This window comes from Anoplopoma fimbria, chromosome 12 (assembly GCF_027596085.1).
Source record: "Anoplopoma fimbria isolate UVic2021 breed Golden Eagle Sablefish chromosome 12, Afim_UVic_2022, whole genome shotgun sequence".
NCBI lineage: Eukaryota > Metazoa > Chordata > Actinopteri > Perciformes > Anoplopomatidae > Anoplopoma > Anoplopoma fimbria.
In genome coordinates this window covers 406177-423110 of record NC_072460.1, presented here as the reverse complement: position 1 = coordinate 423110, position 16934 = coordinate 406177, and the positions used below count along the sequence as shown (strand labels likewise).

The 16934-nt window shown below is 42.7% G+C and overlaps 1 protein-coding gene across 1 annotated transcript; it reads left to right on the top strand.

Annotated features, from left to right (window-relative positions):
• Window positions 1–64: 64 nt before the first annotated feature.
• On the top strand, window positions 65–14470 carry LOC129099371 (uncharacterized). The gene is made up of 27 exons (XM_054608596.1): window positions 65–70; window positions 873–1070; window positions 1231–1627; window positions 1793–1930; window positions 2573–2740; window positions 3305–3484; window positions 3636–3839; window positions 4564–4684; window positions 4831–4924; window positions 5361–5447; window positions 6187–6303; window positions 6395–6487; window positions 6619–6770; window positions 7287–7425; window positions 7525–7647; window positions 7733–7930; window positions 8603–9270; window positions 9475–9909; window positions 10987–11236; window positions 11545–11634; window positions 11915–12036; window positions 12118–12226; window positions 12334–12504; window positions 12711–12888; window positions 12995–13118; window positions 14291–14397; window positions 14460–14470. Exons 1-27 carry the CDS (start codon window positions 65–67, stop codon window positions 14468–14470), a joined length of 4680 nt encoding a protein of 1559 aa, XP_054464571.1.
• The last annotated feature ends 2464 nt before the right edge of the window (window positions 14471–16934 follow it).

The following is a 16934-nucleotide window of genomic DNA, read 5'->3' as shown; positions in this document are numbered from 1 at the left end:
GTGTAGATATTCCCTGAGCAGGCCACAAGGTTGAGGACGAGGCCTGAGTCATTTATTGTGAAAGATGCCAGTGAGATAAATGTGAATGACTCCAAGTTTCCTCTAGTGTAACACTACTGTACATTACTGTGGATTTAAATAAATGCTTTTTGTTGACTTATGTAGGTCATATAAATAATAGCCACAATTTAAATAGAGGAGACACAATTAATTAATTAGTCAGTTACCAGAATATTAATACATTTTAATAGTCATTTTTATTTTTAATAGTCATCTATCATTTGTTGGTTCCAGATTCTGTAATCTGAGAGTTTTCTGCTTTTCTCTATATCGTATCATTGTAGATTAAATATTTCAAGATTTATGATGGTATGCTGGTCAGATAAAAGAAGCAATCTTAAGACTCGTCCTCTGCCTTCTGGAAATTGCAATGTCCCCTTTCATCTGTTTTCTTTGTGTAATCAATAGGATACTAATTTGATTAATTACAATCTGTTAGTTGTAGTTTTGGTAGTGATCCAGCATAAATATTCTTACTTCAAGAGGCCATTAAAGAAAAAAAAGAAGCTAAATACTGTAGGCAAAAAATAATTATTCATCTTTCGCTTTTTGAATTGAGGATGAAATGTTGTTTTACGGCAGTGGCTTGTTTAACTCATCTTTTTACATTGTGCGAGTGGTTGAACGTCTGAATATGTGTCGGGTCAGCAGAGTTTATGTTAAAATGATTCTTTTAAAAATCTAAAATATCAGTACATGGCAGGCATTGATTTGAGAAAGTACTGACAAGTAGTGCAGGTCTATAAAGAGTAGTACCCACAGATACTGGCATGACTATTGAGCCTCTGATTTCTCTCTCTTGTGTTTTTCAGAACCCTGATTCTCTGGAAAGCTCGATCCAGAACCTGTTGTCGGTGCTGTACCCGCCCTTTGAGGCCACCGCCCCCACTCTTCTCAGCCAGCTCTTCCAAATCATTGAAAGTCGTTATCGGGGGGATGCTCTGCGGTGCCTGCTGGACTTTCTGGTCCCAGCCAAGCACATCTTAGACACTGTGCAGCAGGCTGCATGTGTAAGTCACTGTCCTGTTGATTCAAGTGTCTCTACATTTGTTAATATTGATTAAAGCTGCTCAAAGATGTTCTTGCTGGACTTTATTTATACTTAAGCTAGACCAAAATGTTTATATACTTCTAAAACTGAAACCCTACAATGCCTTTCTCTCCTTATAGGCTCAGTACTCTGATGTACTTTTCCTGTGTGAGGGCTGGCCTCTGTGTTTGCGCGACCAAGTTGTCGTCCACCTCGCTCCCATCAACCCCTCGCTACTTCAGCTTGGTGACTTTTACCTCCAGGTGGCACCATTCTGTGACCAATCAGCTCGAATTGTGGTGTGCAGCCTCCTGGAAGAGGAGGGGCTTATAGTGGAAGTTGTCGAGGAGACTCCGATCGCTGAAACTTCCTATCCTTGTATATTCAGCCGCGACTGGTTAGAGGAGATCAACCAGGGCCGCCATGGAAGGCCTCTCAGCCAATGCCTGCTCGCCACTGAGCGGGGCGTAGTGAGGTTACCATGGGAACGGGTGACCGTGCCTGATTTTGTGGATGTGCCACTGTGTGCGGGGAGTAGTATGGCCTCTGCTCCTTCTTCATATCCTCCTTTACCACCTCCGCTTCCTCATCCTCCACCTCTTCCTCATTTTCCTGAGAATTCTTCATCAAATCAATCATTTCCTCTTTCTCCCTCAAAGACCTCATCACCAAATCCTGTAACCATTCAAAATTCTGTTTTAGCACCTTCCTCACATCCCTCTGCCTTCTCTGTGGAGACTCGAATATGTCCAGCGAGGCACGGCATTGCTGTGTCACTCTGCCTAGTGGATACTAACGCTGCTTCATCATCTCGACTAGTTAAAGTGAAAGAGACTGAAGGTGAGCCTAAGCCTATTGGCTGGGTGTCTCCTAATACGTGGGACAGCTGCTTGACTGGAACAGGCCCAAATGCAGCCACAAAAACAAGCACTGTTTCAGTAACACGCACCCCTGCAAGTGGAGATACAACTACCTGCAAACGTGAAGATAAGGGGGTAATTGTTTCTGAAAATATAGGGCCAGATAAACATAAAGATATAAGCAGGAGAGAGCCAGCAGGCCACACTGTTGCCGAAGGAGAATATATTGATATTCTTCAGGCAACTATGCTTTTTAGTAGAGCTCAGTCAGCAACAGAAGAACAACAGAAATTAGAAACGCAAATACAATCGCATGCAGAAATCGAACCACAGATGCAAAGATATCCACATAGACGAGCACAAATGCAACCGTGTGCACAAATGGAGTCATACAGGCAAACACAGAGACGGCCCAACACACAGACGACACCCCAAGCACAGTCCCAAACACACGGGCAGGTACCTACAAAACCACAAACACAAAGTCATTCTAGATCAGAGGCTGCTGTATCATTAAAGCCCAACATGTCCGCTGAATCCTCTCTCCACCATTCCCAATCCCATCACCTTCCCCCGGACTCCCTTGAACCTTTTCAGTGTGTCCGCACTGTGCGGTTCTCAGAGAAACCCTGCACCCCGTGCATGAGGAGAAGACAAGGCGGAGAGGCGTCCAGAGCTCAGGAGCTGAGGTGTCGATACAGGGACTCCTACCAGGCTGCTATACAAAACCCTGTCCCCTTTGGACAGGAGAAGGAGAGGGGGAAGATGTTAGCTGTGGTGGAGGAGGACGGTGATTTCTCACAGTGTGATGAAAGGCTACCAGAGACTGAAACAGGGGATCCATGGTGCAATGTTCAACGAACGTGGCTTGATCCTGGGACGCAACACCAGTCTCCTTCCTCTGTCAGTGGAGCCATCTGTAAGGAGTCAGGAGAGAAGAACACTGTTCCATATTGGAAAACAGGAGATACAAACACTGCTCCCTGTATGGATTACAGGGGAAGAAATGTTTTAAAAGTTGGTGGGCTACCAGAACAAACAACTGAAAGGACCACTCCACAATTCAGGGAACCAAGGGAGGCACACTGTGTCAAATCTTATGGCAATTTACACAATGTGAACGGGACAAGCTTAAACGATCCTAACCAGTCGGATGTGATCTCTGCCAAACATCACAGACTACCGTTTACTTCAACTGAAATTTCAGCGATGAACATGACTCTCAAGCCTCATGAAAGGCTACAAAGCAGAACCAATTCCACGGGAGTGAGTCCGAACTTTCCTAAGTCTCTTTCAGCCCCACAGAACAGACGTGAATCCGTCTCAGATGGGAGATGTTCTTCCCTCTCCACAGCTGTGGTGGACACCTCGGAGAAGTGTGCGCTGGTTATTGTTGAAGGTCAAAACGTTAGAAGAAGAGAAAATACTGGATCATGTGCAGAGATTCCCCAGCTGCATGTGGTCAAATGTAAAAACAGCACAGCTTTTGGACTGGTTTCCCCCAAGATCAACAGGAGGAAGATGGTCATTCGAGGTACAAAGTAATGTTGTTCTTTTATCTTATTCTGATCTAATTTGATCTTTAGCATGTAGAGTTTAATAGGTTCATTTCATTATTGTTTACAAACAGATGAAAATCAGCCTTTATCAGCCTTCTTTTAACTAAATGTGTCCACTTTCTACAGATGCTGCTCAGCCCGGCAGTAAGTTCATAACCAGTAGAAATGGCCAGCAGACGGAGAACCCGTCACAGACAGATCCACCTCCAGCACCAGAGACACAGAAGATATCCCAGCATGCCTCTGCTCGTCCCAGACCTGACCACCTTCCCCTGGGATCCCCAGACCCCAGAGCCCACCCCCTCTACTCAGGAGTGGCCTCTATCACAGGTAAGTGAGTTTGAGAAACAGCAAATAACATCAAACAACCAGGACCATCATGATAAACAATACACATTGGTTGGCAAAGCAGAGTGACAAAGTTCTTCACAGTGTTTAAAAAGAAAACACATTTACCTAAAAGCTAAGAGTATATCCGTCTGTGAGTCTGCTATTGAATTGTCTATTCTCGTGTCTCGAACATTCTCTTTTCTTTCTAAAATGGCAGAAAACCTCCCCCAGGTACCTACAGCAGCTCTGACCCTCTGTGTCTCTTTTTACCTTTAGTCTTTGTTCTTCTTTCTTTGAGCTTTTTGGTCTGTGATTTCCTCTCATGTGCTAATATCAGTTAGCACACCTGCATTGTCTTTGTTCGTCAAGCCTTTGCTATCATTGCACATTTTATGAGCGTTTTGCTCATAAAATCTGACCAAAATCTTATCTGTACTTCAATGGGAGACTAGAAGGAGCTGCAGCAACTTCTACATACTGTGCAACCTTTCCTATTTGAATAGATAGTTGGATGGTACTCCTTCTTGAGGATCAATATGAGCAAGGCAGTAGTGGCAGTGGTCTAGTGGGATTGAGGATGAAATAAATCTATTGAACTATGAAATAAATCGGCTTACATAAAAAATAAAATGCTTTCTTCTCAATCCTCATATGTCATAAGGTCACTGGACATTCTCACCAAAACAGCATGTTCCCTGATCTCTTCTCTCTCTTACCCCTTCAGGTGGCAGAGACAGGACAGGCAGGGCAGTAGTTGAGCTCTATGGACACCACCAGGGATGGAGACCAGCTGTAACCAGCCAAGAGCTCTTCCAGATGCTGCTCTACTTCCGCACTGTCACCAGGTAGCATCCATATGCCAGTAAATCATGAATGAATCAAGGAACTAATTGACCAAATTCGTACTAGAAGCAACTTTTAGCATCTTTGTGGTCACGTCTGTTCTAGTGTGGTCACTGTTTTGTGCTTTTTTTTCTATCTCTGTATCCAGGAGAGAAATCAGAGAAGCTGGGATGACGCTCATTTTCGATTCTAGGAGGACAATTCCTCAGCCGCAGCTCTATAAGGCCTTGATGACGCTTCAGGTAAGAAGCTCAGAGAGTTCTGCGTTACAGCTGACTTCAGCAGATTCAGAGTAGACTGTTGTTTGTGCTGCGGTTCACAGACGATTGATTCTAAGTGAAATGTCAATGCTGAATAATGAAGCATCTCCTGATCTTTAACAGCCTATCCAGACGTCCTTCAAGTTGTGTGTAATGTAATGTTCCTCCTCTTATTTGTAATCCACTAACAATATACTGTTTTGTGTAATGTATACGTTGAATACAGAGTTTTCTAGCATTGATATCAGTTCCATTTATCTTATGAAATTGAAATATGTATTAATTTCTTTTGATGCACATATGTTTTTGATTTATTTTTAAATATTCTCAGAATTTTTTTTTGATGATCAATAAAAGGGTGTAACTTAAATAAATAAAAAACATAATTGTAGTTAAGATGTGTGTTAAACTGTTGCAGGAGCAGACTCCCCATGCAGTAAATAGTTTTGTGCTGCTGGTGGACAAGGAGAACAGCATTCGGCCAGAGAGGTGTCCCGGCATCCAGGTCAGCTTTTTTAATCTTTACTAATATCAAGACGCCGAAGATGGAGAAATATTTCCATGTGGTTTTCTATAAACAGTTATTAATCTGAGTAGGCTTTACGCTTCATTTATCTGTTTGATCAATTTGTGTTTCTAGCCATACTAGCGGAGCTACATATGGCAATGTCAGTTCAATTCGTAATTTTTTTGTCTTTTGAAAAGCTGTTTTGGTAAGAGGAAAGAAAGAAGAAAAAACACTTCATGAGCGAAACAAAATTTGCTTCCAACGACCTGTTTGACCTGGCACTTAAAACTAAGACTAACAAACACCAAGTCACTGGTCCCTCTGACCTTGTTACTAAGATATGACATTCGTTCCAGAACAGAGTATGGACTGGGAAGTGAGGTCCAAAGGTAAAGATCTAAGAAATTAGAAAAAAATATTTAGACACATTAATAATAATAAGAGTTGTTATTGATGAACAACCCAGTCAGATCCCACATGGTCACTTTGTGCTGTGGAGCAAGTTAAAAAGTAACGTAGTGCGCCTTTAAGGTTCCGGTTTATTTCAGAGCACTGCAGTAGCTAAATCACATGACAGGTGAATAATACATTTAACAGAACTAATAAATAAATAAGAAAAATATGTCGTTTTTCAAGTAAAAGACACAAAGGGGGTTATGCATTGAATCCCGACAAAATAATCTCCCTGTTGTTCATTATATAGCTGTGAAAACGTGTTGATGTTACTTTGACACAGACTGAAGTGGTGACATCCATGAAAGCCTTGTTCAAGCTGGTGGAGGTGAGTCAGCTAAGCTCCCGTCTGGATGGCACACTGTCTCACAGCCACTGTGACTGGATAGAGCTGCACCAGGTGAGACAGTCACATCAATGCATTAGCTCCCTCCTCTGCACTGACTCTGCACTACACATGATTTACTCACTCCACATTTTTTATTCTCTAGAAACTTTTCCCATTTGTGTGTGATCTTCATGAGGCGTCCAGCTTCCTTCTGAGAGCCATCAGTCAGTTAGAGGAGCCCCAGAGGAGAGACACTGTACAGGTGCCTTAACGCTGACTGCTTGCTCATGTTGTTGTTGCACATGTATAACGGCCAACAACAATATTGTTGATTTGAATGAGTTATTGTATCACTTGCTGATCTCAAAATGTATTTTTGCCATACAGACTGTGCAGCAGTGCATGATGGACCAGAGGACTCTGATGAGGAATGTCCTGGAGGACAGCCGATTGGTCAGCCTGCAGAGGGAGGGTGGGGCCATCCTAGCGAGGCTGAGGAAGGAGAGTGACCTTAAATACCCGCACTGCGAGGACCTCAGGTAGACACTCCTGCTCTCACTTGCTATATTTACATGTTCACCTAGCTATTGGCTCTACAGTCTTTTGGAGATGACCTTGTTAACACCTTTGATACTCGCTGCGAGAAAATACACCACTAGATGAAACCTATTTCTGCAAACCACCACGCCAAAAAGAACTTGCCTAAATTATTAAATTGTGCAGCTGCAGCACACATCCAGGCTCATTTTTTGATAGAAAGTCATTTCAGGTACACAGGACAGAAACAACTAGAAGCCTGTTGTCTTTTGAGAAACACCATCATATTTTGAGATCAAAATGTAACCAAAACACTCAACATCTGACTTTGCGCAACTGAAAAGCAAAAGTGAGTTAAATGATTTTTTTGCCACAGCTGGCCGTCCTAAGCCAATTCTTTCAGTCAAACCAGGTAATGCCTAAATATGCGGACTACTCCTTATCTTCCAGAACACCAGTTCATTTGATCTGTTATTTCTCTTTTTTAAGTCTATGATCTGTCTGTTTCCTACATGCAGTGACGCAGTGGACTCAGTGACCAGCCTGTACAACCACGTGGAGGAGCAGGCTCACGTCCTCGTGCAGAGGTCCAACATGTCACTGGAACACCTGGAGTATCTGCTGCAAATCAGAGAGTTGGAGGGACACTTCATGCAGGTGTGTTTTGATAACTGACCCCTTGCTCAATTTACATTGAATTTAGCTCATGGTCATGCCAATAAACACAATATATTTTTCCATCTCCCATGTCTGCAGATGCAACAGTGGTTTCATGTAGAAGGAGAGCGCCACCTGCTGGAGGCTGAGTCAGTCAACGACTCTGGAGACCAAATGGAGCAGATCCTCAACAGCTTCACTCGTTTCCTTATTGAAGCAAATGTGAGTATGTTTTCTTGGGCCTGTCATGTATTTATGTGTCTCTTTCTGTCCACCTGTCTGAATCTTTCTCTCCCTCCCCCTCCAGGACCGAAGGCACCACGCCATGACGTTGGTGTCAGAGGCAGAGAAACTCCAGCAGAGCGGGTTCCCCTACGCAGAGACCGAGGCGTTCTGGACACTAGTCTGCACCTTCAAGTCAGGCCTGGAGGACTTTCTTTGCAGGGCAGAGGCCTGTGGCAGGGAGCTGCAGATCATGGTCAACGTGTGTGACTTTTGTGAGCAGGTTGGTGCAAGACATGTCATTATTGATATTCAAAGTTCAAGTATTCAGGATCAGTATGCAGCTTGTGAGCTTAGAAACATTTATTCTGCCCAGCTCTAGACCCAAACCCACCAAGACATCCATCCAGTTTAATTAATGTACAATTTCTTATTACTCTTTTGCAAATATCATTTTTGGCAAGAATGCAATTATATTGCTACAGTATATAGGTTTGTAACTACTTAAATCCCTATACATCCTAAATGTAGAATGATGCGGGCCGAAATTAGCCAAACACACACTAGTGTTACTGAGCATGTACAATTGAGAACATTCCCAAATCAGTAATTATTAGTTAACTAAATACATTATTGAAGTATTTCTATCAAATACTTTTGCAGAGACTATAATTACAGAGTAGACCAGTTATGTTTTCGTTGAACAATCAGGAAAATGTAGTATTTGATGTTGCTTTTATGCTCCTTTCTCTTATAAAGTAATCTCAAAAGAATTTGGTCATTACTTTGGACAGATAAAATGGGTATATCCATATACACTCATGCTGTTTTGTTCTTTCAGAGAGACTAAACGTTCTTTCAGAGAGACTAAACGTATATGGTATAGATATATATATATATATATTTATATAAATATATAAATGTATGAAAGAAAACCTCTGTAATCTCCAAACAGGCTACAGCTCTCGCCAGCGAATGCATTGAGTACCTGGACCAGAGTCAATCTACAATCCACAAAATTCAAGACCATGACCAGACTACAACACCTGTCAATCAAACAAACACAATACGACACCAAAACCAAGACCCCATACTGAGAGACGCGGCACCTGCCTCAGGCCCAACCACCACCAGTGTTGACACCTCCGTCCTCGAGACTTTCCAAGACAGGTTCCTCCAGTTCAACCCAGAGAGATTTCAGGAGGTGAAGGCCCAGGCCAGTGCTCTGCAGGGCTCCAGGGGGATGCAGGTCTGGAACGCAGCCTGGCTGAGATGCCAGGAGGCCAGGCAGCAGCTTCAGGAGAGGATGCAGGATGTGGAGGAGGTTTTCCAACATCGACCAGATTCTAGCAGCTGGAGTGAACTTCACTATGTTGATGTGGTGAGCACCAACGTTCAGATGCCGTCCTCCGGTGGCCAGAGTCTGGTGGTACAATCAACACCCGGCCCTCGACACCCGCAGTGGGAGGGCATCGTGTCGGGAGCGGTGGATTTAGGGAAGAGAAGGCCAATCCTGGGCAGCAACAACTCAACAACTCTAGCTTGCTGTAACATCAGACCTGAAGATCAAAGTGATGCTGGAACCAGCCAGGGGTCAAATGTCACTCCACAGTCACCTAACAGGTACTTTGTTGGTCAATTCATCTCACTCAACAAGGATGAAGTAGTTAGATTTGCTGATTCAACATTGCTGTTAAAAAGTAGCACTTTTTTAGATGCTGCTAAAATGTTTCACTCACATTGTAACATAGAGGGACTTTTCACTGAAACTCTTTGATGTATACAAAATATTCTTAGTATTGGCACCTTTGTGTCAATCAATTATAGGTCAGCAAGAAGAAAAGAAAGAGAGACGAGGAGGAGACAGACGAGCAGAGCGAGGAGTGAGAGAGATGCTGCTGCCTTGTCTCAGTCCCACACTGTCGGCTGCCAGTGGTTTCCATGGGGACGAGGTCTTGGAGCGAGGTCGGTGAGCCAGGACTCGTGCACCACCGCAGTAGCAACAGCGAGGTCATCCACTCCTCCAGAGCAGCCATCATCCTGCTCCCACCACGGTCAGCCGTCCTGTCGGATCCTCCAGGAGGCTCAGAAGTTCCAGCTCTCGCGCCACGGGAGCTTCTGCTCAGAAGAGTCCTGTATGAGTGAGCGGGAGGCTGCAGCGGGTAACAGGTCTTCATGCTGCAAACACTCCAGCCTGCCCATCGGGAGATATGAGGGGGCGTTTTGTTCGGCAAGTCCACAGGAAAGTGCCGGCAATGCCCTGTAAGTTTATGACATGTTGGTGAAACATGCTTGCAAGATAATATGTTGTGAGCTGATGACATGCCTTTATTTAATCCTACTAATTATAATAATATTAATGAGATTTAATTTGCTCTTTCTGTCTGTAAGCTTCCAATGAAGTACTACAGGTACTGTTCTTCTGATTCTCTTCTCTTTTATACTTGTCAACATGATGGATTATTGAACCCACCAGACACAGACCCTCTGTTTACAGTGAAGGCTATCAGTGGGATCTATGTATCGCATTGGGCTCAGTCATAAGTGGGGATATCCCAATGTTTTTTTGCTCCTGATAACAATTTGAGTCCTTTATTATAAAATGCAATCAAATGATTACATATGTACATATCTTTTCTTTTTTTTGCATTGTAATAGAGCTGCCCACTTATTGATTGGCTACGGTAAGCGTACAGCAATGTTAGTGAATCACGTTTAATATGGTTGCAGCAGAGGAGCTGCTATGCAGGATGGGGGATGTGTTTTTATGGTCTGTGCACAGGGGCTCATTCTCATAATCCATTCATTTCTTTTCTATCACATTGCATGTGGAGAGAGAAAAATGACTGAATGTATAAGTGGTTTATCTTCTCGCCTTACTGCGGTGATGCACTCGTGTAATCCAGGACCCCTTGACATCCCTGATGCAGGCTGTGGTCAGAGATGAAACAGGCTTGACATTTTTTTCATTCATTTTTTCACTTCCTTATACTTAGCAAAAGATTTTAAAAAGACTTAGACTTAGAAAAACAAGGAACTTTTCCAATATTATTTGGTTTGTACAGATGCAAAAAAAAAAAAATAACAGCAAACACATAACACATAATGATAAAATACAGAACATGTCACATATAAGGAAAAAAGAGTAATAAACTTAGAAATGATGAATGATTACGCTGCACTTCATTCTCAACATCAAGAAAAAAAGCACAGTGCAAAATGAATAGAAGAATTATAAGAAAGCCTTTGGATATAGGTAGAACAGAAAAGGTACTGTATTGCACTTAGTAACAGTCGCTGTGTAAAGTTTTGGAGATCTGATCAGTTTGGTGTCACCAGGAGGCTGCAGCGTGTCCTGGAGGAGCTGGTGTTTACAGAGAGGGAGTATGTGCGCTCACTGGGCTACATCCTGACCCACTACCTCCCGCTGCTGGACAGACCAGACATCCCCCAGGACCTCAGGGGAAAGCGAGGCGTCATCTTCGGTAACCTGGAGAAGCTTTACGACTTCCACAGTCACTACTTCCTGCCAGAGCTGGAGGCCTGCCAGAGGGAGCCCGCCATGGTGGCCCGATGCTTCCTCAGACATGTGAGTAGTAACAGTACAACTGTAATGAATATATACTGTATGGTATATTATTTCTCTATATATTGTTATTGTTTTATTTTAGTATTTTTTATCTAATTTGTCTCTTTTTTATTATTGTATAATTGAAATTACAGAATAGTTCCATCCTACTTATCACGATTTGATAAAACATGTTGACATATACAATAGCAGGATTCCAGTCAAATGATCATGATAGGTGATTAATATTATTGCAGATATATGTGTCTGCTTAGAGTAATTATGGGCTTGTTAATTGTTGTTCTTATATGGTTTCATTCTCTCCACAGAGTGAAAGTTTGGGCCTGTACGCTCTGTACAGCAAGAACAAACCTCTGTCAGACGCCTTGATCCTGCACCGTCGCCATGACATCTTCAAGGTCAGTTTACGTGTCCTGTCTTTCTCTTATCTGAGACATACAAGCAAGAGAGTTTCTTATTTTAAAGTTCTATCAGATGTTCTACATCCCTTTCCTTTTGGTGGTAACACTATGTAAGCTCCATCTTCTTCAGAAAGGACATTGTATCTATTCTGTACACCTGCACTTTAGAAGTTGCATGTTTTAACTGTGGTGGCTGCCGTAGTCATCACACCCTGGGAGTACTAGTGTCATGCTTTACCTTTTCAACTCTACAGCCCCACTTTGTTTCCTCTCACAGAAGAAGCAGCAGGAGCTGGGGGACATGATGGACCTTTCATCCTACCTGCTGAGGCCCATCCAGAGGATCAGCAAGTACAGCCTCTTGCTGCAGGACATGCTGGCTCTGGCTGGCTCATACAGGCCAAAAGACATGATCCAGGATACACTGCTCGCATCTAGTGTGTGTGGCCCGGGTTCACATGTGCCTGATCTGACGAGCAGTGAGAGGGAGCGGGAGAGGGCTGAGATCCGAGCTGCTGCAGACCTGGTTCGGTTTCAGATGCGTCACGGCAACGATTTGCTCACCATGGACGCCATCCAGGAGTGTGATGTAAAATATAAAAATGGCAGATAAGATATACCTGATACACAGCAGTTACATTACGTTAACAGTCCTCTTTTCCTTTCTGCTCTGCTGTACATGTTTCTGCTCTATAGGTGAACTTAAAGGAGCAGGGCCAGCTGATTCGTCAGGATGAGTTCACAGTTTTCTTAAGGAAGAAGAAATGTGTCCGCCGCATCTTTCTCTTTGAAAATCTCATCCTCTTCAGCAAGACCAAGAAGACAGATATTGGCAACGATGTTTATGTCTACAAGCAGTCATTTAAGGTCTTTACACATCCTTGGATTTATCAAAAGGCTGTTGGAGCCTAAATACTCCTTCTTTTCATGTCTAGATTAACAGTAAATTCTACGTCACAGGCATTTTCAATTATCCAGTTTTGGTGCAAAGCTCCAGTTTGCAAAACATTCCATAATCATTACATTATTTCCACCCGTGTCATTTCCATGTCTGTTTGTGTTTTATCTCCCAGACAAGCGACCTTGGGATGACCCACAACTCAAGTGTGAGCAGCTTGAGTTTTGAGATCTGGTTCCGCAGGAGAAAGAGTGGAGACACCTACACCTTGAAGGCCTCCAGCATGGAGGTGAAGAAAGCGTGGACCGCCGACCTGGAGAAGATTCTATGGGATCAGGCCAGTCACAGTAGAGGTAGTAGCAACATATTTTATCTATAAAGCACTTACCTAATAGAACAGTTTACAAAGGGCTGTACGGGTTTAAAAAAACCTGTTTTTTAATAAACTGTATGTTCCAGAGCTGCGTATGCAGGAGAGGGTGTTCATGGGAATGGGCCGTAAACCCTTCATGGACATTACACCCAGTGATGCTGCCATCTGTGACCGAGCGGTCAGCTGCGCCCTGCCTGGGAGAAGTAAGGAGCATAACAACACACAAAACATTTCTTTACAACAGAGTTTCAGATTCTTTTCTGAAGTGCAAACTAAGTTCAAAATACACAATACATTTGTGAATAAATGGGATGTTATGGCTCAGTAAATAGCTCAACCTTTTACCACAAGGTTGGTCGTTTCAATCCACGGCTCCTACCGTTCGCATGTCAAAGTGTCCTCGAACAAGACACTGGAATGTTTAGCTGCTGCTAAACATGCAAAGGCTGGTTAAATGCAGAGGTCAAATTTCATATATTTACCTGTATGTATATGATGATTGTAATAAAGTTCAACATTAATCTACAGGGTTCAGTATGTGACAGGATGTACCTATACATGGTACAGCAGGACCTCACATGACCATGTCTGTGCAAACATTCCTACTAGTTAATGAAAACATTTTATTGAGCAAATGAATTGAAGATATATGGGCTTGATTAGCTTTATAAAATGGTTCATTATAGCTAGAAAACACAACGGCAAAGAGTCCCAAGTTCAAAAAATATCGAAATCACATATTTGGAAACTAACATAGGCAAACGTGAAAGCCATTTCTGAAACTGTTTTTTTGTTTAGTTTTTTGTTCTCTAGAACAACTCACTGGTATGATTTTTGTAGTTATGCACTTTACATTAAGCATATTGCGATATTATGACATTTCTGGTATACTACCTAAATTATGGATATGGTTAGGAAGTTATTGGATTTCTTTCTGATGAAATGTGTATAGCTTCGCTACCAGCAGCTGGTTGATACAGCACAAATGTACATATATTCATGGTCGTCACAGGATTAATCCTACTGCATTGGTGGTCCCGTGACTTTTCCTCTAGTTCCACTAACTGGTTTACATTTGTGTTTTTTGGTGTTGGATGGATGCCATGACATTTGGTCCAGTCATTCCTTTCAGCAGTGTTTTATGACCGAATACCTGCAGAAATAATGAAATTCAGCCTCAGATGTGCTGCTTAGCGATGTAAGCAGGATTACATGCTAAACTACATCATACTTCCTAAGTGATGGCATGTTAATACTGTGAGCAGCTCAGCACTCATGTGTCCAGCCTCCCGTCCTCGCTGCTCACTGACCAGCACATCCTTTCTCATTGATGATATCTATCTATGTTTGCCAACAGTCCCTGTGGCCTGTTGTTCACACAGGGGCTTAGACTATCCACGGCCACACTCCATTGGCTCTGGCAGCACCGCCTCCACCACCATCAGCCAATCATCTTCCTCCTCTGGACGGGGCTCGCTGCCCCCTGCTGGTTATCCGGGGAACCACTCACAGGGGATGGAGACCGGCCTTGCTGTCTGCTCCTCCCCTGAGGGTGTGACTGAAAATGAACTCAACAATTACCATCTTCATCAGCATCATCTTCATCGTAGCTGTGAACAGTGGAAAAGTCTTCCACTGCGTGAGTTTAAAAACCATGTAATACAGATGAGGTCCAGTCAACATGTTGATATGATTATTAACCTAAAGTAGGAAGACATTTGAATATGAGAAAGTATGATTTGAAATCCTTTAGTCCGGCGCTCTCTGGTGGTAGCTTCAAGAACGACACTATGGTAGAAGTCCCCACTGATATGTACAATATCTGGACAACATGAACATTTTGGATGAATTATGGAATTTGAATATCTAAATGTTCTCAAAATGTCGAGTAAACCACATCTTAAAGGATCCTTTTCTGTTGTAGTGGACAGCACTGAATCATCTGGGGAACACAGCAACCTCTGCAGCAGCTCGGACCGCAGCTGCCTGTCCGCCATTGGTGGAGAGGTAGTGGACGACACCTCCTCTATTGTATCCCAGAGTTCAAAGTCCCTCCCACCCATCTGTAGGACCCCCAGCCTGAGGAGGGACAGCTCACCAGTGGTTACCAGAAAGAAACCAGGTGTAGCCCCCAAACCTTCACATCTGTCTAATACTCAGGTACAGGTGAAGTTGTAACAATATCCATCCATCCATCTTCCATTACCGCTTATCCAGTTAAGGGTCTCAGGGTGCTGGAGCCGATCCCAGCTGTCAATGGGTGAAGGCAGGGTTCACCTGGACAGGGTTCACCTGGACAGGGACTGGACAGGTTCACCTGGACAGGGTTCACCTGGACAGGTCTCCAGCCTGTCACAGGGCTGACATATAGAGACAAACAACCACTCACACTCACATCCACACCTACGGGCAATTTAGAGTCTTCAATTAACCTAAGCTGCATGTCTTTGGACTGTGGGAGGAAGCCGGAGAACCCGGAGAGAACCCACGCTGACACGGGGAGAACATGCAAACTCCACACAGAAGGTTGTCCAGCCCGGGAATTGAACCCAGGCCCCTCTTGCTGTGAGGCGACAGTGCTAACCACTACACCACCGTGCAGCAATATGACACATTTAATTGTATTTATGTATAAACTGAAGACAAAGTGTCAAGACTGAAAAGTACAACACTCAAGTAACTATTAGCTCTATTCCAACAGCAAATCCCCAAAACAGATGAATGAGTATTATTAACCAAACACTCATGTTATGTTTCATTTTTTTACCATTTTATTGAGATATGATCTAATATTTGCTATTTGCATTGCAGGGGGATGACATTATAATCGGAAAATCAACAGAAGTTTAACCCTGGATCCCCTGGATTAGGTAAGAAAGTGAAAATGTAAATGTAAAAAAAAAAGGAACTTTTTGGGTTTTTCTTAATGTTGAGTTTTTCATTTTAAAAGTTAAACATAAGTAAACATGACACATACTTAAAATATCTATTTGGAAGATTCCAACTGTAGCCTTGTTTGTAGCCAAGGTTGTGGGACATTCACCGCTGCTGCTGCTAAAACCAACCCCGTAGTTTATTTAGTTCATATTTCACAAATGAATCCTTTGTATTGTAGCAGCCATCTCAGATAACCTTGCTTTGCATGAAAGGTGTTATGTTGATACAATTATTATTATTATTATTATTATTATTATTATTATTATTATTATTATTGTTATTATTATTATTATTATTATCAATGCCTCTGTAGTAAGAACAATTTGTTCCTTAAATATTGTTGCAGATCACCGGTCTACTGAGGCGGTTCAGTCCTGAGGGAGATCCTATGGCCACCAGACGGACATTCATCTGTGTGGTCAAAGTTAGTTTATGTGGCTACACAGTCACATACAGTCAGCTTTGTCTGGTCACAAGGTTGCATTTATTATCTTCATGGAAATCAACAGCTTGAGTTAAAGGGACAGAGAGGACCGGCATCAGGACACAAGCTCATCGTTCTGTTTCATTCTCCTTTTCATTTGTCAGCGGGCAGAGTAGAGCTTCATCATTCTCTTGAGAGCTGAACCACGTTGTTTGGGTTACAAGATCCCGAGGGAAACCTTTTGTTCAAGTCCAATACACCGTTAAGGTCCAGAGCTATTCACTGGCCCTAAGCCCAGAACTAGCTGAAGGTCCAAACTTGAAGTCGATGACCATAAACAGAGAAGCATGTGGATACTTGTGCAGATACAGAGAAGTTAAATTATTTGATGGAATATTTATTATTATGGATTTTATTCAAATATAAAGATATTTAAGGGTTACCTTTTTATTTCTTGTGGGTCATTTTTATACTCCTGCTGTCTGTCTAAACATTTGTTTTTATCTGTCTGGCTTCGGGATTCTTACAGTAGTCCTTTATTTAATCATTTATCAGATTGGACTGACCACTTGCATATGTGTTTTCACATCTGGATTCAAACTACTCTGTAAGCCATGCATTTAATACAGAGAGATTATGTCTTGAAAGGTTGTCTACATAAGTGT

Excerpts from the sequence above, each read along its gene's own strand:
- LOC129099371 (XM_054608596.1), top strand. Across the intron at positions 5,448-6,186 it reads AGAGGTGTCCCGGCATCCAG|ACTGAAGTGGTGACATCCAT; the intron begins GTCAGCTTTTTT and ends ACTTTGACACAG. Across the intron at positions 12,505-12,710 it reads TCTACAAGCAGTCATTTAAG|ACAAGCGACCTTGGGATGAC; the intron begins GTCTTTACACAT and ends TTTATCTCCCAG.